Source organism: Salvelinus sp. IW2-2015, linkage group LG1, assembly GCF_002910315.2.
Source record: "Salvelinus sp. IW2-2015 linkage group LG1, ASM291031v2, whole genome shotgun sequence".
NCBI lineage: Eukaryota > Metazoa > Chordata > Actinopteri > Salmoniformes > Salmonidae > Salvelinus > Salvelinus sp. IW2-2015.
In genome coordinates, this window is record NC_036838.1 from 23,443,975 (window position 1) to 23,470,739 (window position 26,765).

General features: G+C 42.8%; 1 protein-coding gene across 1 annotated transcript in view; it reads left to right on the forward strand.

Moving 5' to 3' along the window:
• The first annotated feature begins 2,754 nt into the window (after positions 1-2,754).
• LOC111962116 (voltage-dependent L-type calcium channel subunit alpha-1D-like) overlaps positions 2,755-26,765 on the forward strand; it is a 128,642-nt gene continuing 104,631 nt past the window's right edge. The window contains exons 1-3 of the mRNA XM_070442331.1: positions 2,755-3,000; positions 16,252-16,675; positions 17,776-17,881. Of these exons, the coding sequence (XP_070298432.1) occupies positions 16,401-16,675; positions 17,776-17,881 (381 nt within the window). The 5' untranslated portion in view covers positions 2,755-3,000; positions 16,252-16,400. The remainder of the gene's footprint in view (positions 3,001-16,251; positions 16,676-17,775; positions 17,882-26,765) is intronic.

A 26,765-nucleotide genomic window follows, 5' to 3' on the forward strand; every position in this document is an offset into this window, starting at 1 on the left:
GGGGCGAGCCAGCAGAAAATAGAAGCTTTGCGCCGTGATTGGCTCAGTGTTCTGTCACTCATGGGGACAGTACGTCATTGCCAAGTTTAAGTCCTTAGTAAGGGTAGACATCCTTGTCACGCCCTGGCCTTAGTATTCTTTTTTTCTTATTATTTTAGTCTAGGTCAGGGTGTGATCAAGGGAATGTTTGTGTTTTCGGTTTTGGCGTGTTATATGTAAAGGGGTGTTGGTGTAGTGTATGGGTTTTGTGTTGAGTGTATGTGTCTAGCTGTGTCTTGTTGGGGTTAGTGATCTAGGAAAGTCTATGGTTGCCTGAATGGTTCCCAATTAGAGACAGCTGATTTCTGTTATGTCTCTGATTGGAGCCATAATTTAAGTAGCCATAGGCTTTCGTTTGTGTGGGGTAACTTGTCTATGTTATACGTTTGTAGCTGGGTATGTGCACTACGTTCATAGCTTCACGGTCGTTCATGTTTTGGGTAGTCTTGTAAGTGTTTTTGTTTCATTTTTGCCTTCTTCAAAATAAAAGGAAGATGGGCTATTTTCCAATGCTGGCGTTTTGTTGTCAATTCCCCCACACGATCGTGACACATCCAAAATTTCAGCCCTTTGGGTCCTGCCATATAGTATATTACAAGTGCCCTTCACAAAGCGCTCAAGGTCATTGGCGACAGATAAAATTACGTAAAATCACGTTATATGTACAGTAGCTTTGATTGGACTGATCATGTCAACATTTTACTTTCAAAGTCTTAGCTAGCAGTCATCATAATGAATCAAGTCGACAATCTACTGGCAAATCCTTTTTAATCCTTGTCATATGAAGAGAAATAATGAAGAGAAATTATAGATAAAATGTATCGGTGCTCATCGGCCATTGGACATAAAGATTACACAACAAGTTGAAAATCGCAAATTCAACAATGCGTGGTTTGGAAGGAATCAGTGCCTAACTGTAAGCATTGCAAAGAAACCACTAATGTTAGCCTGCTATTCAATGGAGTGGCTGTGTGCTTTTCTTTCTTCCGAGTTCCCACCATAAATCCAAAGAATGCCAGACTTTGATGACAAAGTTTGATGACAAAATTTGCCCACAAAGGACCACCGCGCCACCTTCACAAGGTGAGTCGAACAATGTCTTGTATGCTGCTGCATAAATKATGTAATATGCAAGGGAGTTACGTATACTGTAGCTAAGAAAGTAATACTAAGTGTATGTTGTGTAGTAAGCTGTTAGTAGGCCACGTGCCTCACGCTAATAATTTGGTCTATTTTCACCAACGTAKTATTCTAAACAGATCGTTCGTGGCCGGTGTGTGCTTGTTTGCAAACTTTTTTTTGTAAAGCTTTGACATGCTACTGATCGTGGTGGTGGCGCTTGGCTTGCACGTGCAAATTCAGCACACACAACATTCTATAATAGAATTGTGCTATTTGACATGGCAAATTAAAAGCTTATTTAACGCGTCAAATAGTGTTATATGAGGTGAATACTTTTTGACCCGCAAAGACCCAAACGGCGTTCAATGTGCATCACCCTAATAATTTGGTCTATTTTCACCTCTTAATTTCGCCTACTGTTCTGACTTGGTGGTGCACATGTAGCCTATAACCTGTTTTAGAGAAATGTAATCATCGAATATTATAAGAGCTTTCATTGTCTGTTTATATGCAACCTTTATTTATCCTACGGGTCTGACTTGTACAGGGAGTACACTGTATGAACAGCCCATGTTCTGAATTCTGTCTGTACATTTCAAAAGTGCTGAACAAATGGTTATATTGACTATGTCTTCGCTCACTCATTAATGTCTTAATCGAAATTACAGATTCCCTCTTATCCACTTGTTGTCCCCATATGCCATAGTTTGTACATCTCAATTGTCAGTAGAAACTACATTTGTTTAATTAAGCAAGCCAGCCATATCAGCTATGGTTTTTTTAAAGGCAGTAAATGCTGAAAGCCGGGTGTAGCAGTGGTAAGCTGTTGGGACTGCTTTGTGTAGGCCCTAACAGTTTGTGTGCACCGTTTGTCACCGTTATAGTGCAATTCATGTATTGTTTAGTGTTGTGTTGTGTAGGGTCTTTGNCCCCCCCCCACTAAGATTTACATGTAAAAATCGCCGCTGCTTTCAACACTTGTCAACTTAATTTTCTCTACTGGCTGCTGCAGCAGATTTACTTTAAATGACAGACACTAAAGCTCGATCAAATTCTACGCCATCCGTTTGAGGCAAATGGCTGGGCTATGCAGCGTGCGCCTCTCTTCAATATGTAATGTGGTCAATTCCACTTGGACAATGTCAACTGGAATTTATCATTTTTCATTCATGGATTGAATATGAGCGCTTTTTGACTGGTACTACAAAGATAGCCTATAATTGCAAAAAATGTAGATATTTTATCAACATGAACCTTCAGTTTTCATATTTCCAAGTTAATCAAGGCAATGAAATTAGAGGACTATTGTTACTGTGTCAGTGGTGTGGCAATGTTGTCTCAGTAAGTCAGTCATGTTATTTGCATATACCATTAGCCTCCCAAATTGAGGTGGAATTTAATTTTGAGGTTGTTCATTAAAATCAATTAAAAGTAGRCTAGACCTAATTAGTAGACCTAGACTATATAGTCACGATGGCTCTTTTGTGTTGGTGACTGTTTGCGTGCGGTGTAAATGAAGAGACGCTTGTGCACGATCAGGAGGGACACAGAGCCAGAAGGAATCGAGCTCTGATTCTGATGTGCTCATTTCACTGTTCACTCACGCAGTGACGATAAGCAGCGCTGCGCAGCGGACGAGGATGCTCTGTTCTCCCCCGCGTACACCCTCCTGTCTCATGCTTTCCACGATCAACATGGAAGGGCTTAATTAATGCCCCTGCCCTCAAGCTAATGAATTTTAACTCGCAGTTTGAGACTGGACTTACGTTAAAGCACTGGACTTTCCCTACCGAGTGGATAACGCTGAGGTATCTGCCGAATAATAAGTCTTCAGAGAAGGTACGTTTTATTTGTCTGGAATAGGTTCTGAAGTTAGCATGTTAGCTCAGCGACGCCGGGTTTGTAATGGTTTTGTAATGTCTGTGTTCATTATTTCCATACCAGAACAATATAGCTCAGTGACAGTGTGTGTCCATTTCGTTTTTACAAACCGTGTTGCCAAGTTTGTCCTTCATATTGCCTGCTATTTTGTTGAGGATATCTCAGAATAGCTTTGCGTAGAGACTTTTTCCCATTTATCATGACAATAGCCTAGTGAACAAGATAGATATGCTTGTCATTTGGACTGAAGTTCGGTGGCTGCATTGTAGCCTATCCCTTCTCACAATTCGTCGCGGGGGATAAACGCCGGGCAAAAAGCCATAGACCTTGTGTCCCTGGACCGGAGCCGAAATACCATCAGTGGGCGTTGTAACCCATTGTAACCTAGCAATAACGCCAGCTGTTTCTCCTGAGGAACGCGAGGACCATCTGACTGCCATGCATTGCTCCATTTTCGCAATGAGCGCCTGGAGCCGGACTGTCATTTTACACCGTTTTTAGGGATTTGACGACATACCTCAGTGGGTTCAATGAGAAATACGACCACGTTTGGTGAAGGGTAGGCCTATTGTTCAAGTGTCGCGAATCGCTCGTGGGAATGCCAGTCGCTATTTGCATCACGTTACAATGCACCGGGTGTTGATTTATATCGATGTTACTGGACATGAATCATCTCACATGCGCTGTCGTTTGGATGTATTCTGCATAGGCTACTGTTCCATATGGACAGCAAATGAAACAGAAGCCTCTGATGACAACATTAGGCTGATGGCTGGTGCTTTCAGGATTAATGTGTTCATATTCAGTGCTAAAGATGATTGCAACGTTCTATCCTTATTATACACGGAATTTGAGAAATGTTATAAGCTCTTTGGAATATTCAGGCAACGTGACCTTTTTTTCAGCTTCTTGTTGTCTCTGCGGGGTCTAGCACTCGTACTTCAAGGACTTATACAACTGATTTGACCAAGTTGTGTTAGTAACAGCTTTGAATTCATGCAGTTTATCCTTGTTGTTTTTGGCTCGGGAAGCATGTCATACGCGGTGATATTTTAATACATATGGCAGCATTTTTCAGTGAATAATTTCGTCTTGTTTACATGGTTGTGTCCCCTCTTTGTTGTGATGGCAATGGTCGGGTCCATCATCCAGCCACATATCCTAGTCTTGTGCCTTTAATCATAGAGCCTTGCTTACATTATTTTTGATAGACTAATGCTTTACCTTTGTATCCTTATTATGCAACAATAGTACTTTAGAGATGCATTATATTTATATTAGCATTGCCCGTGCGTTTCGGTTTTAAACCACTMTTTTTTTTCACTCAGCTCTTTGCTGGGTCCAAAAATGTTATCGGTGCACTTTTCCTTTTTGAGGGAGGGGTGTTCTCTCTCCTCATTTTCCAATCACGTGACTCAGCAGAATATCCAGCCAATAGGCTACTATGCCCTGTTTGCCGACACTGTTATTTGAACGATTACCCACTCTTACCTTGTGTAATTAGATTATAAAGAAGGTAGATTGAATTATTGGTCTTGTTGTATAGAATTATTCAGTTATTACTATGTGATTACAATGTTACTAGTACTACTCTGCTATTGATGTGTTATTATAGTGTTACTATACCCGTGTGACTGTATACTGTAGGTGGGCTGAAGGAGTGAGATCCTCTCATGACACCCTGCATGATGGTGACAGTGACAACATTCCATAACTGGCACTGACACATGCATGTCCTTCAACACCGGAAGACAGAGGAGACCGACTGACTCTTGTATCAAGAGAAATTAGATGAAGAAGACTAACACAAAGCATACGGCTACGCAAGGCATCATGAGTGACTAACCTATGTCGCATAAAACAGTACCAATCATTTCGATAAGAGTTGGGTTTGAGCTTGTTACAGAATGACAATGGCTTTCTTAAGATTAGTGGCATGAGGCCTGTTGGTTAGTGCGGAGTATAGTGGTTCTGGTTGGGGTAGCTGTTGAGTGTGTCAAGTTATTAACCATTTTGAAAAGGACATTTCACCATAGCTCTGCCACTGTATATAGTCATTACTATATCAATAACATTATGTTTTTGTCATAAACATGAAAGAAATCTTCTCTCCACAAGCTARAATGAGCACATTTTAATTTCACCTGTAGAATCCTTTGTTTCGTGCCCACTGAGAACCCGCAGGAAAACATACAAATACTGTATATTCCTCTTTCCAGTGTCAGTGTTCTTTTTCCCATCTTAATCTTTTCTTTTTATTGGCCAGTCTGAGATATGGCTTTTTCTTTGCAACTCTGCCTAGAAGACCAGCATCCCGGAGTMGCCTCTTCACTGTTGACGTTGAGACTGGTGTTTTGCGGGTACTATTTAACGAAGCTGCCAGTTGAGGACTTGTGAGGCATCTGTTTCTCAAACTAGACACTCTAATGTACTTGTCCTCTTGCTCAGTTGTGCACCGGGGCCTCCCACTCCTCTTTCTATTCTGGTTAGAGCCAGTTTGCACTGTTCTGTGAAGGGAGTAGAGATCTTCAGTTTCTTGGCAATGGCTCGCATGGAATAGCCATCATTTCTCAGAACAAGAATAGACTGACGTGTTTCAGAAGAAAGTCATTTTTTTCAAGCCATTTTGAGCCTGTAATCAAACCCACAAATGCTGATGCTTTAGATACTCAACTAGTCTAAAGAAGGCCAGTTTTATTGCTTCTTTAATTAGCACAACAGTTAATTAGCACAACATAATTGCAAAAGGGTTTTCTAATGATCAATTAGCCTTTTAAAATGATCAACTTGGATTAGCTAACACAACATGCTATTGGAACACATGAGTGATGGTTGCTGATAACGGGCCTCTGAACGCCTATGTAGATATTCCATAAAACATCAGCCGTTTCCAGCTACAATAGTCATTTTCATTATTAACAATGTCTACACTGTATTTCTGATCAATTTGATGTTATGTTAATGGACAAAATAATGTGCTTTTCTTWAAAAAACAAGGACATTTCTAAGTGACCCCAAACTTTTGAACGGTAATGTATATATAAACTCAGCAAAAAAAGAAACGTCCTCTCACTGTCAACTGCATTTATTTTCAGCAAACTTAACATGTGTAAATACTTGTTTGAACACAACAAGATTCAACAACTGAGACAAAAACTGTTCCACAGACATGTGACTAACAGAAATAGAATAATGTGTCCCTGAACAAAGTGGGGGTCAAAATCAAAAGTAACTGTCAGTATCTGGTGTGGCCACCAGCTGTATTAAGTATTGCAGTGCATCTCCTCCTCTTGGATTGCACCAGATTTGCCAGTTCTTGCTGTGAGATGTTACCCCACTCTTCCACGTGGTCTGCCACTGCGAGGACGATCAGCTGTCCGTCCTGTCTCTCTGTAGTGTTGTCTTAGGCGTCTCACAGTACGGACATCGCAATTTATTGCCCTGGCCACATCTGCAGTCCTCATGCCTCCTTGCAGCATGCCTAAGGCACATTCACGCAGATGAGCAGGAACCCTGGGCATGTTTCTTTTGGTGTTTTTCAGAGTCAGTAGAAAGGCATCTTTAGTGTCCTAAATTTTCATAACTGTGACCTTCATTTTTATTTTTTATTTTATTTAACCGTTATTTAATTAGGCAAGTCAGTTAAGAACACATTCTTATTTACAATGACGGCCTAGGAACAGTGGATTAATTGCCTTGTTCAGGGGCAGAACGACAGATTTTTACCTTGACAGCTCGGGGATTCAATCTAGCAACCTTTCGGTTACTGGCCCAACGCTCTAACCACTAGGCTACCTGCCGCTGCCTACCGTCTGTAAGCTGTTAGTGTCTTAACGACCGTTCCACAGATGCATGTTCATTAATTGTTTATGATTCATTGAACAAGCATGGGAAACAGTGTTTCTTTACAATGAAGATCTGTGAAGTTATTTGGAATTTTATGAATTATCTTTGAAAGACAGGGTCCTGAAAAAAGGACGTTTCTTTTTTTGCTGAGGTTATATATATACACTAGGCCTATAGGCCATCCCTACACTGCGTTGTATGCCTCTTGAGTAATCTGAGCTGAAAAAACATTATAGTCTATTCCGTTAAAACGACTTGAGCCTATGCACACGTTGTAATCAAAATTCCGAACTTAAATTGGCGCATTTCAAACTATCCTTTTGTGAGGCGCAGAGGGAAACTATTTATTTTCGATGGCAGTGGTGGAGTCGATAAACCAGAATTGGAGGATCCACCATCATCGTTTAAATCTCCAGTTTGGGAAAATGTTGGCTTCCCAGTAGAAGTGTATTGAACAGCAGGAAATCAACTAAATGTATTGAATTTATTAGATCATTATTTTATTTGCCCAAGATGATGATAAGACAAAATGCAGAAGTGATTCCTATTTTCTTTCAACTTTCTGAAGAGTCAACAGCGTGGAAATGCCCGTTTCTGTGTGTGCGCCTTTGTCTGCCATATGTAGCCATTAGCGATGATGCTAATGACAACCATCTTCTGGTAGATGGAAAGGCTTTCCCAAAAACCTTCTCAATGTATGTTAACTACAAAGTAGCAGTGGCGATTTTAGCATGTAAATCTTGGTGTGGCAAAAAAAAAGCAGTGGGATGCATGCCAGCAAAGCCATTACTGCAAACAGTTGAAGTCGGAAGTTTACATACACTTAGGTTGGAGTCATTAAAACTCGTTTGTCAACCACTCCACAAATTTCTTGTTAACAAACTATAGTTTTGGCAAGTCGGTTAGGACATCTACTTTGTGCATGAAACAAGTAATTTTTCCAACGATTGTTTACAGACAGATTATTTCACTTATAATTCACTGTATCACAATTCCAGTGGGTCAAAAGTTTACATACACTAAGTTGACTGTACCTTTAAACAACTTGGACAATGACCAAAAATGATGTCCTGGCTTTAGAATCTTCTGATAGGCTAATTGACATCATTTGAGTCAATTGGAGGTGTACCTGTGGATGTATTTCAAGGCCTACCTTCAAACTCAGTGCCTCTTTGCTTGACATCATTGGAAAATCAAAAGAAATCAGCCAAGACCTCAGAAATAAAATGTAGACCTCCACAAGTCTGGTTCATCCTTGGGAGCAATTTCCAAATGCCTGAAGGTACCACATTCATCTGTACAAACAATAGTATGCAAGTATAAACACCATGGGACCATGCAGCTGTCATACCGCTCAGGAAGGAGACGCGTTCTGTCTCCTAGAGATGAACGTACTTTGGTGCGAAAAGTGCAAATCAATCCCAGAACAACAGCAAAGGACCTTGTGAAGATGCTGGAAGAAACAGGTACAAAAGTATCTATATCCACAGTAATGTCCTATATTGACATAACCTGAAAGGCCGCTCATCAAGGAAGAAGCCACTGCTCCAAAACCGCCATAAAAAAGTCAGACTACGGTTTGCAACTGCACATGGGGACAAAGATCGTGCTTTTTGGAGAAATGTCCTCTGGTCTGATGAAAGTAAAATAGAACTGTTTGGCCATAATGACCATCGTTATGTTTGGAGGAAAAAGGGGGAGGCTTGCAAGCCGAAGAACAGCATCCCAACCATGAGGCACGGGGGTGGCAGCATCATGTTGTGGGGGTGCTTTGCTGCAGGAGGGTCTGGTGCACTTCACAAAATAGATGGCATCATGAGGTAGGAAAATTATGTGGCTATATTGAAGCAACATCTCAGGACATCAGTCAGGAAGTTAAAGCTTGGTCGCAAATGGGTCTTACAAATGGACAATCAAGCATACTTCCAAAGTTGTGGCAAAATGGCTTAAGGACAACAAAGTCAAGGTATGGAGTGGCCATCCACAAAGCCCTGACCTCAATCCATAAGAAAATTTGTTGGCATAACTGAAAAAGTGTGTGCGAGCAAGGAGGCCTACAAACCTGACTCTGTTACACCAGCTCTGTCAGGAGGATGGTCCAAAATTCACCCAACTTATTGTGGGAAGCTTGTGGAAGGCTACCCGAAACGTTTGACCAAGTTAAACAATTTAAAGGCAATGCTACCAAATACTATTGAGTGTATGTAAACTTCTGACCCACTGGGAATGTGATGAAAGAAATTAAAGCTGAAATAAATCATTCTCTCTGCTATTATTCTGACATTTCACTTCTTAAAATAAAGTGGTGATCCTAACTGACCTTAGACAGGGACCTTTTACTCGGATTAAATGTCAGGAATTGTGAAAAACTGAGTTTAAATGTATTTGGCTAAGGTGTATGTAAACTTCCGACTTAACTGTAAGTACGAGTCTGAAGTGAGCTCTAAAAGGGCGTTCCTTACATAGAGCTTTGTTACTGCTATCTAAACCTACATAAACATGATTCATTGGATCGGTTCACACGTGACTGGCTCCGTCTCTTATCTTAACTTAAAGAACGTATTCTGGGCGTTCTGCCAGATGTTCTTCCGCAGGGGGCCCTCCCTCCTCTCTTGACCAGACACAGACAGGAACCAAGGATTGTTTACGACACCAATGTGTAGGCTGCGGCAAGGTAGCCTAGTGGTTAGAGCGTTGGGCCAGTAACCGAAATGTTGCTAGATTGAATCCCAGAGCTGACAAGGTAAAAATCTGTTGTTCTGCCCCTGAACAAGGCAATTAACCCACTGTTCCTAGGCTGTCACTGTAAATAAGAATGTGTTCTTAACTGACTTGCCTAATTAAATAAAGGTTAAATAAAAAAATAAATAAATGCATTTGTAAGCATTTGTTTGTGTTATGGGGTTCACAGGAGGTTAGAGGACCAGACAGAGTACATTGCAGACCATGTTACCATGTTATTTAGTCTACACTTTTTCTCTTTGTAAAATGCAGGTTATCTGGAGACGTTCCACAGTCCCCTGTTGAAATATACCCAACGTATATACCATAAAGTGACTGCATTTTGGATCCACAGGCATGAGGGATGCATCATTGTCCCTAAACAATACACTAGCCTGTCTGTAGTCACTTAGGACCCATCTGTTGACACCTTTACCAACAAAGGTGTGATGCCCTACATCCCTTCATCAACTGAGTCTAAATGCTGACACCACAACCATGTCTTTCCAGGAGACGTGCGGTACAAGCAAATCTTCTGCAAGGGGTCCAAGCAGTGGATGGTTTTAAGAAGGTCTACGAACCCTGTGCTCACCACTTCCGGCGGAGTCTTCTCCAGCTGGCCGTAGACCGCAGACGGGACATTCGCTTCAAGCACAAAGTCTCATCTTCCCCAGCCCACCATGCCACGCAGCAAGTGAATTTCCATTGACATAAGCTACCACTGTCTACCACTGACATTCAGTTTTACAATACAGCCTTCTCTCTCATCTTGCCTGCAACGGTGTTGTAATTGGGGTGACTCTGTTATACCACATCAAAACACACTAAGCTATCATGTCTAACCTCATCACGCAGTCAAACGGACAGGCACACCTTAGTTTGCTGTCACTCCATTACCCTGTCAAAACTAGACTGAATTTCCTAAAAGCCTACTCTGGCAGTGGCAAATGTTGGATCGTTGTCGTGACACTAACTGATACAGTTTGTATATATGAATAAATGCCTTTTGTATTTCTGAATTTGTATTCATTTTTGTATAGGGATAAGGTCTCGCCTTGAACAACTACCGTTTGTTCCACAAACTGTAATAAAACCTTTTGATTCATTGTCTGATTCACATAACTAACCGTCTAATGCCAGTTCCCTACCACGGATGGAACCACTACATGTGTTATTATAGCGCTACTATAATAACACTATAATAATATGTTATAATATTATAATAATATGATATATCTAATAATATTCCTACAGAATATTTTCTCCTTCATTTCTATAGGTTGCATACCTCTATTTCTGCCTGCTTTGGCATAGTTCGCCCAGTAGAGCACCGGAATAAGAACWAAGCTGAACCAGGCAGAACTAGAAGTGCCCAGCTGGGCTCTCAGTCATTTTTTCTTCACCTCACAAGTCAACAAAGGCTGTTTATTTTGTATTTTTACATCCATTCAAATTATAATAATTCCTCACAGTATTTGAAAAATCTTTGCAACACTCTCCCTCTCGATAATCAGCATCTCTGATAAATAGGCTATGGACATATTGCAGTGTATTTGGTTCTATTTTGATGATTGTCAATTTCATCTTCCTACTATAGCCTAGCAGTACCCTTCATACTTTCCTTGACAATTCATTATCTTATAGCCTACTTTCGGAAAGCCTAAGGTAGGCCGAGGTTTTTTCATACGTTTTAAAGGAAAGGAGAAATATTTGCTCTTGTGTCTGACATTCAGTTCATTCGGAAAGTATTCAGACCCCTTCACTTTTTCCACATTTTGTTGCGTTACAGCTTATTCTAAAATTGATTAAATAATAATTTTCCCCTCATCAATCTACACACAATACCCGATAATGACAAAGCAAAAACAGGTTTTTAGAAATTTTTGCACATTTCTAAAAAATAAAAACCTAATACCTTAATTACATAAGTATTCAGACCCTTTGCTATGAGACTCGAAATTGAGCTCAGGTGCATCCTATTTCCATTAATCATACTTGAGATTTTTCTACAACTTGATTGGAGTCCACCTGTGGTAAATTCAATTGATTGGACATGATTTGGAAAGGCACACACCTGTCTATATAAGGTCCCACAGTTGACAGTGCATGTCAGAGCAAAAACCAAGCCATGCGGTTGAAGGAATTGTCCGTAGAGATCCAAGCCAGCATTGCGTCGAGGCAGAAATCTGGGGAAGGGTACCAAAACATTTATGCGGCATTGGCGGTCCCCAAGATCATGGTGGCATTCATCATTCTTAAATGGAAGAAGTTTGGAACCACCAAGACTCTTCCTAGAGCTGGCCACCCTTCCAAACTGAGCAATCGGGGACGAAGGGCCTTGGTCAGGGAGGTGACCAAGAACCTAATGGTCACTCTGACAGAGCTCCAGAGTTCCTCTGTGGAGATGGGAGAACCTTCCAGAAAGACAACCATGTCTGCAGCACTCCATCAATCAGGTCTTTATGGTAGAGTGGCCAGACGGTAGCCACTACTCAGTAAAAGACACATGAGGAGTTTGCCAAAAGGACTCTCAGACCATGAGAAACAAGATTCTCTGTTCTGATGAAACCAAGATTGAACTCTTTGGCCTGAATGCCAAGCGTCACGTCTGGAGGAAACCAGGCACCTGGCCAATACTATCCCTACGGTAAAGCATGGGGGTGGCAGCATCATGTTGTGGGTATGTTTTTCAGCGGCAAGGACTGGGAGACTAGTCAGGATCGAGGGAAAAATGTACAGAGCAAAGTACAGAGAGATCCTTGATGAAAATCTGCTCCAGAGTGCTCAGGACCTCAGACTGGGGCGAAGGTTCACCTTCCTTCAGGACAACGACCCTAAGCACACAGCCAAGACAACATAGGAGGGGCTTCGGGACAAGTCTCTGAATGTCCTTGAGTGGACCAGCCAGAGCTCGGACTTGAACCCGATTGAACATCTCTGGGAAGACCTGAAAATAGTTGTGCAACGACAATCCCCATCCAACCTGACAGAGCTTGAGAGGATCTGTAGAGAAGAATGGGAGAAACTCCCCAAATACAGCTGTGCCAAGCTTGTACTGTCATACCCAAGAAGACTCGCTGCCAAAGTACTGAGTAAAKGGCCTAAATACTTATGTAAAGTTTTTTTAGCAAATTTGCCAACATTTCTTAAAACCTGATTTTGCTTTGTAGATAGGTGAGAAAAATATTGAATACATTTTGAATTGAGGCTGTAACACAACAAAATGTGGAACAAGTCAAGGGGGTATGAATACTTTCTGAAGGCACTGTACATGTGCACAGATTACATTTAGAACAAAATCTAGCCTGATAGAAAGAAATGGGGCATAGCCATCAACTTTTGCAGTGACCAGGCAGTACAATTGTACCTAGGTAGGCAGACAGAACCTAGCTTCAGCCATGTCTATCAGGCATGCTCAGGAAAATATTTTTGTAGTAAAACCAGATTCATCAGTTTCAGAGATTTACAACAGTAAATGTTTGTATTATTGTTTCTCCTCACAGTTAGTAAACTTAGCTAGCTAGCTTGCTGGATAGCCAATAATTATTATTCACATCTGTTTGGAAATCCTAACTTTATCTTGCATCATATGCCTCTAGTTTTGTGAGACTGAAATGCATCCAATGTCATAATCATTAAAAAACAAAACATGTATTTAACCTTTATTTAACTAAGCAAGTCAGTTAAGAACACATTTTTATTTACAATGACAGCCTACCCCGGCTCAACCATAACCCAGACAATGCTGGGCCAATTGTGCGTCGCCCTATGGGATCCCCAATCACGGACGGTTGTGATACAGCCTGGAATCGAACCAGGGTCTGTAGTGACGCCTCTAGCATTGAGATGCAGTGTCTTACACCGCTGCGCCTCTCGGGAGCCAAAATCATAACCACTATGTAAACCCTAGTCAATTATGTTTCATTGCTAGCTAGTAAAATTATTTAGGTTTACAGTGTTTGATGTTACACGTTTGCTAACAAGTTACAAATGCGATGCTTGGCGCATAGTTTACAATTGGCTCATTCATCCCCCTCCTCTCCCCTGTAACTATTCCCCAGGTCGTTGCTGCAAATGAGAATGTGTTCTCAGTCAACTTACCTGGTAAAATAACGGTAAAATAAAAAAATAMAAAAAATTWAATAGCAAGCTAGCAGGCACCAGGCTAACTAGCCAACTCCAGTCATGTGTTAACATTTGCTGGTAAACCTAGACTTAGGTGGCTGGTTGTAACGTTAGTAGATTGCTGTTTAGTAGCCAAATCTATGACTAAATATAGAATACATTTTTCAATCAAAATAAAAAAGCTAGATCTCCGATGGAAAAACCTATTCTCTTTTTAGTCATAGATGGGGCTAGCTGTTTAGCTAACTTAGATAGCTACACTACCGTTCAAAAGTTTGGGGTCACTTAGAAATATCCTTGTTTTTGAAAGAAAAGCTCATTTCTTGTCCATTTAAATAACATCAAATTGATCAGAAATATAGTGCAGACATTGTTAATGTTGTAAATGACTATTGTAGCTGGAAATGGCTGATTTTTTATGGAATATCTACATAGGCGTACAGAGGCCCATTATCAGCAACCATCACGCCTGTGTTCCAATGGCACGTTGTGTTAGCTAATCTAAGTTTATCATTTTAAAAGGCTAATTGATCATTAGAAAACCCTTTTGCAATTATGTTAGCACAGCTGAAAAATGTTGTCCTGATTAAGAAGCAATAAAACTGGCCTTCTTTAGACTAGTTGAGTATCTGTATCATCAGCATTTGTGGGTTCGATTACAGGCTCAAAACCGTCCGGAAACAAATAACTTTCTTCTGAAACTCGCAGAGTTACAAAGAAAAAGCCATATCTCAGACTGGCCAATAAAAAGAAAAGATTAAGATGGGCAAAAGAACACAGATACTGGACACAGGAAGATTGGAAAAAAGTGTTATGGATAGACAAATTTAAGTTTGAGGTGTTCGGATCACAATGAAGAACATTCGTGAGACGCAAAAAAAATGAAAAAATGCTGGAGAAGTGCTTGACACCATCTGTCAAGCATAGTGGAGGCATTGTGATGGTCTGGGGGTGCTTTGGTGGTGGCAAAGTGGGAGATTTGTACAGGTTAAATGGGATCTTGAAGAAGGAAGGCTATCACTCCATTTTGCAACACCATGCCATACCCTGTGGACAGTGGTTAATTGGAGCCAATTCCCTCCTACAATAGGACAATGACCCAAAGCACAGCTCCAAACTATGCAATAACTATTTAGGGAAGAAGCAGTCAGCTGGTATTCTGTCTATAATGGAGTGGSCAGCACAGTAACCGGATCTCAACCCTATTGAGCTGTTGTGGGAGCAGCTTGACCGTATGGTACGTAAGAAGTGYCCRTCAAGCCAATCCAACTTGTGGGAGRTGCTTCAGGAAGCATGGGTGAAATCTCTTCAGATTAACAACAAATTGACAAGTAGAATGCCAAAGGTCTGTAAGGCTGTAATTGCTRCAAATGGAGGATTCTTTGACTTGGAAGTTTGARGGACACTTATTATTTTAATTAAAAATCATTATTTATWACCTTGTCAACGTCTTGACTATATTTCCTATTCATTTTGCAACTCATTTCATGTATGTTTTCATGGAAAACAAGGACATTTGTAAGTGACCCCAAACTTTTGAATGGCAGTGTACCTAGCTAGCTAAGTTAGCTACCTAAGTTAGCAAACACTGAAACAGAAACTAACAATTTGATTTCCCCCATTGYAACACAGTAGTATGTTAGCCAGCAATACACAATATGTGTTTCAGTAGATAAACCAAAGTTAGCTAGCTAGATGGCTCACTTAGCTAGCTATTTGTCATCTGCCCTCTTGGTGCTGGCATCGGCTGTTGCTGAGCTTGTAGCTAGATCCAACTCTTTGTTTCAAATCCTCTTCGCTATATTCTGGTTGAAACGTACGGTTGAATGTCACCATGTAGCTAGCTAAGAGAACATGACAAAATTCTCCATTGTCAAATTCGTGTTGATGAGAGGAATCACTTGAAGCCATTGTGGTCTGGTCAGTTTTTGTGGGGAGGGACGGGGCCAGAGCAGGAACCACTGCCCCATATCGAGTTGTAGCCTTTCAGAGACTGGAAAGAATGTGTCACCTTATACATTTATAATTGACCCTAGAAATCTCACTGGGGGTCTCACTGACCCTAGAAATGCCTTGGTCATGATCACAACAAACCCAGATCCCCTTGAAGTTAAACGTTTGAAATAAAATATGGTTGGAACAGAGTATCACACAACAGAGTTTGTGATTCAGGCTTCTTGCTGGGTATGCTGCTTCCTGTGTAGGCCTTCCTGTAGTCTATTTATCTTCAGGTGATTCTTAGCCATTGATACAGCTTCACCTGAGATGGCTGCTGTTCATGGTCTTGTGGTTCTGAATGTGAGATTCTAGGTATTCCAATCATCGCTGTCTGTGGTTCTAAATTGGAAACTCTACTATCAGCGCTATTTGCTTATTTGTTTACCTTACCAGTTTCCATGTGATAAAGTCACCACAGTAACCTGCTACTGATGATGTTAGTAGTGATGATCAATGATCAGTTTTCTATATAAACATATGGATTGGTAACCACTCTCTTCCCTGTACTCTCTTTCACAGAGGCAAATTATGCAAGCAGCACCAGAGTCCCTCCCTCTGGTGACGTGCCAGCCCATTGGTCAGACCGCCCTGTGCCCCTCCTCTAGCCCCGCCCTCTCTACTGGCAGATCCATGCTGCTGGACACGCCCCACAGAGCCACGCCCACACCATGAGCGCCAACGGGCCCGCCCCTGTGGCCCTGGCTTCAGCCCCGGCTACAACCCCAGTCGCCCCACCGGTCGCAGCTCCGGTAGCTGCCCCCACGGCTGCCCCGGTCCCGGTGCCGACCGTCCCGGTGGGCGCATTGGCACAGAAGAAGCGGGCGCAGTACGCCAAAAGCAAGAAGCAGGGGAGCAACGCCAACACCAGGCCAGCCAGGGCCCTGTTCTGCCTCAAACTTAACAACCCTATACGAAGAGCCTGCATCAGCCTGGTAGAGTGGAAGTATCCTTCACAACGGACCAGAGTGTGTGTGTGTGTGTGTGTGTCTGGATGTTGATAATCTATACCTTGTACTTTAGTGTGTGTTGCAGKGTGTGTGTGATGTGTAGGTCAGTGCATGAGAAGAACCGTCACGGGCTCAGTTAGGGTCCATTCAGGGCCATCAGGTGAATTGCCGCCCATGCACCAATTCATGATTTACCTTTGTCTGAACCGTACAGTTGGCTAAATCTTGAGTTGCACCTAGCCCATGCCTAGCTTTAGCTGACTCTAGCTTTAGCTGACTCTAGCTTTAGCTGACTCTAGGTTTAGCTGACTCTAGCTTTAGCTGACTCTAGCTTTAGCTGACTAGCTTTAGCTGACTCTAGCTTTAGCTGACTAGCTTTAGCTAACTCTAGCTTTAGCTGACTCTAGCTTTAGCTGACTAGCTTTAGCTGACTAGCTTTAGCTTAGCCATGTGCAGTGACTGTATCCCATCTCCATTTCCCCTCACAGTCCAGTACAACTAGACAAGAGACACTCCTTTATGTTAATCTCACTGCAGAGTGTGACTCACTACCAGACACAAGAATATGAAAGTGAAACAGCAAGTCAACGTTTACGTTTTAATCAGTTCATTCTACCGTAGGTAGCCTACTGCAGGGGAAGACAGATCATGCGGTGCATGCGAGAGAATAGTCAACTGGAGGTAAAAATAAATAAATAATGAAAAAAAAGTTGTTATTTGCTGCCTCCYAAGGCACAGTGAAAGTCACCACGTCCCAAATCTTAAAATACTGGTGGGGCGAGGGTGACTCAGTGACACGACACAGCTGCGTGAGCCTCTGCTGGGACTCTGCTGCTCCAGAAGACACAGTCATCAGAACACTGTGATAACTCTGCACATTATCTCATGTTATTCAGATTGGCCCTGAATTGCCAAGTTGCATTTTGAATGTCATTATGACTTTTTTCTGACTYTCGCAACTTCCGATGTCTTTGGCTTGAACTCTGTCTGTGTTTGATGACTATTAGTTTGAACAGGAAATTGTCAAATGTTGACACTGTGAATATATTCATGTGATCCCCTGCTTCGATGATTTTCCCTTAACCTTGTCTTCCAGGCCATTTGATATCTTTATATTAATAGCTATTTTTGCCAACTGTATGGCCTTAGCTGTGTACATCCCCTTCCCCCAGGATGACTCCAACTCCACCAACCATGACCTGGTGAGTACATACGTCAGCATTACTCCTGACTCAAATGAGCCCCGTGACCTCCGAACCCCCTTGCATTACCTTTGACCCCCTGTTGTGCTCTGGAGAGTATGGTTGCAAAATTGCAAGATTATGTTAWAATACTTTTATTGCATCATGGTTGTTTTATTCAACAGAATAGAGTATTCTTAAATATTGTGTGTGTGTGTGTTCTACTGAGGATGGGCCTCTGGGAGATAACACGGACAGGAGATTTATGATGTCTTTTGGGGGATAAAACCTAAAGAGCATTCCAGAGCATGAGTTMATGKTTCTGTTCTATACCGTACCAGGGAGAGATGGTTCCACTTTGKAGTCGGAGGGCCAGACACTGGTGATACAATGAAAACTGTTGACACAGCAGATACTGTCTGCTATGTATTATAGGTATCTTTCATACAAATCTTAACCTTGTGACCCATTCTATATACCTGTTGTTCGTGTAGGTTGAAGGGGTGTATCTTGCCAATAAAAAACCTTTGTACTGTTGTCTCGGGGCTCTCAACGAATCATCAAAGAGACGGTGATTTGTCGACCAGCCATCGCTATTACAAAGCTCTCACTGTTAAAGGTTTAGTTTAAGTATAACTCTGACTTGTGTGATAAGTTTGTCTCTCCTCATTTGATAGTAAAGAAATGAACCACCACAAGAGGTAAAGGGTGAAGTTGCCCCTAGACGCTGATCTTGGGTCAGTTTTGCATCCCCCCACTAATGATTAAGCTTACGATTGGAGGATGGTAAGATGATCCTAGATCTGTAGCCAAGGGGCACTTCACCCCGAGCCTCGGCTGTTTTCACCTTGTACTGTGAATGACACCTTGGGTTTGTTGCTGTGTGCTCTGGCAGTGACAGCATTCATGGTGCAGGTGACTTGTGGTGTCATTGAAGTCTCTGTGGAGTTGCTGTTGGACAATGGGCACCCTCTGTTGTAAGGTTATTATGCTTTAGCCGGCAGTGTTATTACGGTTGTGTATGGTTGACGGTGCTTGACTTGGACTGAAATAGGTGCCGGTACTCATGTCGGGTGCCAGTACTGTTTATATTTTGGTGTAGAAACTACACAATACTTTTTAAACAATATTGTATAAGAGGTGCAGGAACTCAAGCAGTTGTCATGACTAGTGTTTAAAGGCACTAAATGGGACACGTCTTGCTGTTCAATGGACATACGTTATTAATGTGTGTTACATGTAAATGTGTGTGTGTGTGTGTGTGTGTGTGTGTGTGTGTGTGTGTGTGTGTGTGTGTGTGTTGGGGATGTGTCCTGGGGATGTGTATATGTGTGTGCTATGTACTGTTTAAAGATTGTTCTTGTGTAATCACGGTGACTATGAGTCCAGGTGTTGGTTAGGTAGAGGACCATCTCCATGCTCTTTCCCATTTGTACTTCGTCATGTCAAATCGTTCCTGCAGTGCACCAGAATTTCGTTCCGTTTTTATGTGTAGAAATCGCCATCTCGCTGTGCTCCCCCTGTGCGCACGCGAGTCTCGACAGTGTGTCTGTTTAGACTGATGCATTGTGGGTGACGGTGTTCATAGCAGGGCTCCTTACAGCTGAGAGTGTGTGCCTGCACAGTCCGCTGGCGAGACAACAGACATTTGGATTCTTACGTGAGCAGAATTTAGCTGGAGAGATGAGTGATTCATCAATGTCTGAGAGCTAGAAGCCGTCCTGTTTTGTAACCCTCAACTCACCTTCTGCTCTGAAAGATGCATGGGGCTTATAGAAATCAAATTGCATTGGTCACATACATATACACGCATGCACGGTGTTCCTGCCATTATGCTGCGGTTGAACGAAGACGCTCTACTGTAAGATACTACGATGTGACCTACTACTTGAGAGGAGAAGKGTGGTGTAATGCTTGCCCGTGTGACCTCCAGGAGGGGTATTTGTTTGCACAGTGGTGCATAGGAGGAGGAAAGTAGGTTATCTGGGACAGTACAGTCTGTGCTACAGTATTGTGTAATCTATGGGCTCGCTTGGTGTTCAGCTACACGTTGTACAGGAGCACCGAAAGAGCGTGGGCTTAGTGAGGGGATTGCAATGTTCATAAACCAGTGTGAGTATCAGGCCGAAACGTGGTCCTGCATGGCTCGGTTGGTAGAGCATGGTGCCTTCAACACCAGGCTCGTGGGTTCAATTCCCGCTGGGTCCACCCATATAAAATGCATGTAGCACTACTGTAAGTATCTTTGGATAAATAGGGAGATTAAATGTAATAGGGGATCTGATTCTGTAGTTTTGGGGGAATTAACCAGAGCCATGTATAAAGTATGTGTGGCCCTGGAGTTAAAAGTCGACTCTGTGGAAAGTACGCTGGATATAGCCTAGGTACGTAGGCTACAGCACACCTTATGTTATGTCCATATGCTGGGATGATGATTCAACCTCAATAAAAGTCTCTAGAGAGAGTGGCTGTGAATTCACTCCACGGTAGCAGTGTTGCCATTAAACTGTGGGGCGGTGGTATGGATGTGTGAGGGAAGTGTGAGGGGGTTCCTGTGAATGGGGATGTATTTAAATGGCAGCTAATGAGGAACGGCTAGGCCAGGCTGATGGACAGATCCACACCCTGAGATACTGGCACCGGCACGCCTGGCACCCACGGTCATACCGTGCTCAAAGTCTCTTAGGTCACTCGTTTTGCCCATCCTAACATTCAATCGAACAGTAACTGAATGCCTTGATGCCTGTCTGCCTGCTTTATATAGCAAGCCACGACCAAGTGACTCACTGTCTGTAGGAGCAAACAATTTTCAGGAACGGGCTGGTGTGCCTAAAAAACGGACCCCTGAGTGTTTGTGCCAAACTTCAGTCAATCTTAGTTTTTAGGTGAGTTGTGCAGTTCTGCTCTTTCCAATTGCAGTAGGTATACTGTAGGAGGTTGATTTAGGGCTGGTGCAGCAAATGTACTGTACTAACTACAATACACACACACAGAGGTCTCAGGAGGAGGAATGGGAGAGTGTAGAAATGCTGACTTGGTTGAATATGGCAGCCAGCTGGGGATGAGGGATGAGAACTCCAGAGCACAGCGCTGCCATCGCTCTCTCTCTCTCTCACACACACACACACACACGCAGCCAGCTGGGGATGAGGGATGAGAACTCCAGAGCACAGCGCTGCCATCGCTCTCTCTCTCTCTCAAACACACACACACACACACAATACTGCACTGCAGGCCCATAGGTGATAGGTGAGCTGGCTGGCTGGGGCTGATGATGGGAGAACCATGATGGCAGGGGAACGGCACAGGGTCGGGTGGAAGGCCTGGCTGTCAGGGAGGGACAACCAGGCGAGACCCGTGGCTCCTATCATCCTATCACGAGGCGCTAATGCCATGCAGATTAGATTCAGTGACAGACTCAGTGTAACCTGGGGGAGGGAAAGAGAGAGAGCGGTACYGTTCAAACTCAGTATCTTACTTTGAGCTCAGCAAGCTGAGGGGAGGCTAAGGCTGTTTCCCAACGCTGGCCCTCCAAGACAGAGCAACTAGTGGGATGAATACGTCTAAGGAATGGGACATCACTCGTGACTCGCGCACATCATCAGAAGCCGACAACAGAAACCACGCAATCCATTGACAACGAGCCTTGTGTTTTTCACAACGCCTGTATTGGGGGCAGTAATAGCTTTCCTTATATTTCTCATGCAACACATATGAGCAACAAATGAAAACAGCAAAACAACAATATGCCAGTAATGTACCCGTCCTCTGGCTGTGGTTCAATGTGGAGTAATACTGAAGCAGGAGTTTCCTTCCCTCAGCTGGCTCGTCGGGCTCCCATCCCACGTCATGCCTAAGCTGGCACATCAGGCTTCCATGCCTCAGCCGGCTCGTCGGGCTCCCACGCCTCAGCCTTGCGCGTCGGGCTTCTACGCCTCAGCCGGTCAGTCCGGCGCCCATGCCTCGGCCGGCCTGTCAGGCTCGCCCAGGTGGGACACCGGGTGGCGCCCCTAGAGGGGAGGTACTGTCACCCCTGCTCCCGCTTCCCAGGATGCCCTTCATTACGCACATCTGTCACCATCTTTACGCGCATAAGCGCTCATTGGACTCACCTGGACTTCTTAAACGTTTTGATTGCCTTCCCTGTATCTGTCGTTCCTTACACATACAGAGATCTGCTACATACAGCGCCTTCAGAAAGTATTCACACCCCTTGACTTTTTCCACATTTTGTTGTGTTAAAGCATGCATTTAAAATCTAGGAAATTTTGATTTGTTGTCACTGGCCTACACACAATACCCCATGATGTCAAAGTGGAATTATGTTTTTTGAAATGTTCAGGAGTATTAATTTGTTTAACAAGTCACATAATAAGTTGCATGGACTCACGCTGTGTGCAAAGATTGTGTTTAATATGATTTTTAAATGACTACCTCACCTCTGTACCCCCACACATACAATTATCTGTAAGGCCCCTCTGTTGAGCAGTGAATTTCAAACACAGATTCAACCAAAAAGATCAGAGAGGTTTTGCAATGCCTCGCAAAGAAGGGCACCTATTGGTAGATTAGTAAAAATAAAAAAGCAGACGTTTGTCAAGGCTCTTGTCGGAATGCATGGACCAAAACGCAGCGTGGTAAGTGTTCATTATGTTTTATTAATMAAAAAACACTCGAACAAAATAACAAAGAGAAAAAAACAAAAAAGATTCTGTCAGGTGCAGACACTAAACAGAAAATAACTACCCACAAATCCCAAACGAAAAAGGACAGCTGCCTCTGATTGGGAACCACACCAACATAGAAATAAAGAAACTAGAATGCCCACCCTAGTCACACCCTGGCCTAACCAAAATARAGAATAGAAACCTCTCTATAGCCAGGGCGTGACAACGTTGAATATCCCTTTGAGCATGGTGAAGGTATTAATTACATTTTTAATAGTTTATCAATAGACCCAGTCACTACAAAGATACAGGCGCCCTTCATAACTCAGTTGCCAGAGAGGAAGGAATCCGCTTAGGGATTTCACCATGAGGCCAATGGTGACTTTAAAACAGTTACAGAGTTGAATGGCTGTGATAGGAGAAAACTGAGGATGGATCAACAACATTGTAGTTACTCCACAATACTAACCTAAATGACAGAGTGAAAAGAAGGAAGCCTGTACAGAATAAAGATATTCCAAACCATGCATCCTGCTTGCGACAAGGCACTAAAGTAAAAGTGCAAAAAATCTGACAAAGCAATTCACTTTTTGTCTTGAATACAAAGTGTTATGTTTGGGGCAAATCCAACACAACACATTACTGAGTACCGCTCTCCATATTTTCAAGCATAGTGGTGGCTGCATCATGTTATGGGTAATCGCTAAAGATGCATTATACAGAAAACGCTCCACCATTTGGTTGCTAAAATTCTAATAGTTTCAGTCTGTGTCTAATTTCAGTTTGTGACAAAACAAGCAAGTATAGATAATCATTGTACCATCTAAACCGCTGTAAAAAAAAAAAGAAAAAAAAAAATATTACATAAGTATTCAGACCCTTTACTCAGTAATTTGTTGAAGCACATTTGGCAGCGATTACAGCCTCAAGTCTTCTTGGGTATGACGCAGCAAGCTTGGAACACCTGTATTTGGGGAGTTTCTCCCATTCTTCTCTGCAGATCCCCTTAAGCTCTGTCAGGTAGGATGGGGAGTGTCGCTGCACAGCTATTTCCAGGTCTTTCCAGAGATGTTCGATTGGGTTCAAGTCCGGGCTCTGGCTGGGCCACTAATGGACATTCAGAGAAGCCACTTTCCTGAAGCCACTCCTGCATTGTCTTGGCTGTGTGCTTAGGGTTGTTATCCTGTTGGATGGTGAACCTTCACCCCAGTCTGAGGTCCTGAGCCCTCTGGAGCAGGTTTTCATCAAGGATCTCTCTGTACTTTGCGCCATTCATCTTTCCCCAGATCCTGACTAGTCTCCCAGTCCCTGCCGCTGAAAAACATCCCCACAGAATGATGCTGCCACCTCTATGCTTCACCGTAGGGATGGTGACAGGTTTCCTCCAGACGTGACGCTTGGCATTCAGGCCAAAGAGTTCAATCTTGGTTTCATCAGACCAGAAGATCTTGATTCTCATGGTCTGAGAGTCCTTTAGGTGCCTTTTGGCAAACTCCAAGCGGGCTGTCATGTGCCTTTTACTGAGGTGTGGCTTCTGTCTGGACACTCTACCATAAAGGTCTGATTGTTGGAGTGCTGCAGAGATGGTTGTCCTTCTGGAAGGCTCTCCCATCTCCACAGAGGAACYCTGGAGCTCTTTCAGAGTGACCATCGGGTTCTTGGTCACCTCCCTGACCAAGGCCCTTCTCCCCGATTGCTCAGTTTGGCCAGGCAGCCAGGTCTACAGTAGGAATAGTCTTGGTGGTTCTAAACTTCTTCCATTTAAGGATGATGGAGGCCACTGTGTTCTTGGGGACCTTCAATGCTACAGAAATGTTTTGGTACCCTGCCCCAGATCTGTGCCTCGACACAATCCTATCTGGGAGCTCTACGGACAATTCTTTCGACCTCATGGCTTGGTTTTGCTCTGACATGCACTGTCAACTGTGGTACCTTATATAGACAGGTGTGTGCCACAAGTGGACTCCAATCAAGTTGTCGAAACAGCTCAAGGATGATTTACTATTATTTTGTACTATACCATTATTATTATTATCTTACATTATCGTGTCTCAAAGGGCCGCTAGGCAACAAATAGGAGCTTAGTGCTGTTAGGTTCTGACAAACAGAATAAAAACTCCAACGGATGACTAAGTTTATTCACCCACTGGGTCAAACAGCTGAAAAGACAAAAATATTAACACTAATATTAACAAATATATATTAACAAATAATATTAACAAATAATATTAACAAATAATATTAACACTAATATTAACAAATATATATTAACAAATAATATTAACAAATATTAACACAATATATTAACACAATCACATATACTTATACTCCTTCTATGCGAAGTCTCCTCCTTGAACATCTGAACATTCTCCTCCTGTTGCTGGGCAGGAACTCAAGTGACGGCTGTTCCTTCCCACTTCATCTGACCTGACCTCGGCCCACATTCCTCACCCCTCACTAGCCCACGGCTGTCCTACCTTACCTGTGACTGAAACCAGACTGTATACCTTCTCCTCTCTGTAGGATACATGAGATTTAACAATAACATGTTCTGACAGAATGGAAACTTTCTGCACTCCCCTTTCTCGCTCAGTAGATTTCCGTACACTCAGTTCTAATATGGTAACATGAATAAGGATACTTCAAGTTAGAAGTTAGAATCCAACAGTGCAGTAGTCAGGTCACTCTGAGGAAAACGTCAGCCGCCTGTTCTCGTGCTGTATAATGGATTAAAGTGAGCTAAAAGAAATCTCTCCCTTTTTTGTTGAGTGCTTCAACTCCTTTCTGCCTCACCTTAGTCCCTGTTTCTTTGTAAGCCCTTCTCTTCATTTTCAACATATTGATACAGCCTAATACTGCAGAGTTTTGATTTGAAATGTTCAAATAGAGTATCGTGTTGCGCATGATGATATATCATATTGCACTTCACGATATATCGTCAATGTCAAATGTCATGATAATTGATTTATTCATTTATCGGCCCAACCCTAAATTATCTTCTTCCTCTTCCTCCTCTCCTCTGGATCCTCGGCACTCCTCATCTCTCCTGTCATCCCGCTCCTCTATAGCTCCTTCCTGATGACGTCCTTGACAAACAGTTTGGAATGATTGCTCTGAAGTGATCACCCTGAAAGGCTCTATTACACACCTTAGTGAAGAACAGTCACGCACTGTCTGAGAGAGTGCCCTCTCCGCACGCCACTGTCTGTCTGTCCTCTCCACCCCCCCTGTCGAAGAAACAGGCAGACACCGGGTCCGTCCGTCTGTCCCCTCCTTCCGGTTTTAAGGTCATTTGTGACTGATCTCTGTATGACTTGGCGCTCCCGGCAAGCAGCTCCTCCTGCTGAAGGTAGCTGAGCGGAAAGTACCCCGGAACAATGACCTTTTCACTGTACATATGATTCATGTTTCAACCTTCACAGGGCAACATGCACGCGGAAGAATCCTGGCTGCTATCATGTTAGTATGTGTGTGTCTGTGTCCGTATCGCTGTTGTTGGCCAATACTACTCATTTCAATTCACCTCGCCCACCGGGGATAAAGGGACACAGTCTGAAATGACCTGAAATGAYGGTACAGTCGGTGTACAAAAAGTCTGAAATGACAGCAGTTGAACTAAATGAGACTGAATTGACCATAGTTGTATTGTGAATTAGGGGGACCACAGATGGCACAAATCAAATCAAATCAAAAGTAGTATCAGTAGTAATAATGAGGCGAAATGCTCGAGCAGAAACACATGTGCTTTTTTTCACATGGCTGTGTGTCACATGGCTGTCAAAGGAATATGCGTGTCTGTGTTTCTGTTTTGTATGATACCTAACGGTAGCTAACAGTACGCTTTGACTTGCAATGAAAATGACTTTCTGACAAAATATGAAACTTATAATATCTAAAAATGTAGATAGCTAGACTCTCTTACCCGTATACATGGATGAACGCTTCTCCTTCTCTGTCATGGTTGCCCTTAGTTTGAAGATGTAATCCTGAGACGGGTGTTTTATACAACAATCTTCTGCATGTTCTCTTTTCGACTCCCTCTGCATATTTGCAATCAAACGCCAGAATTTTGTCCATCTCCTTAGTTATCGTACTCTGCTTCGACCGGTCAAAGCTGATTTCAAAACTCGGTCAACTTCTTCCATGACAACAACACTGTTGTTTGCCGTTTGAGAAGACGTTACAATGTCTGATTCAATGAAAATATTTTTACCTAAATCAGCGATTTCCTCATCGTT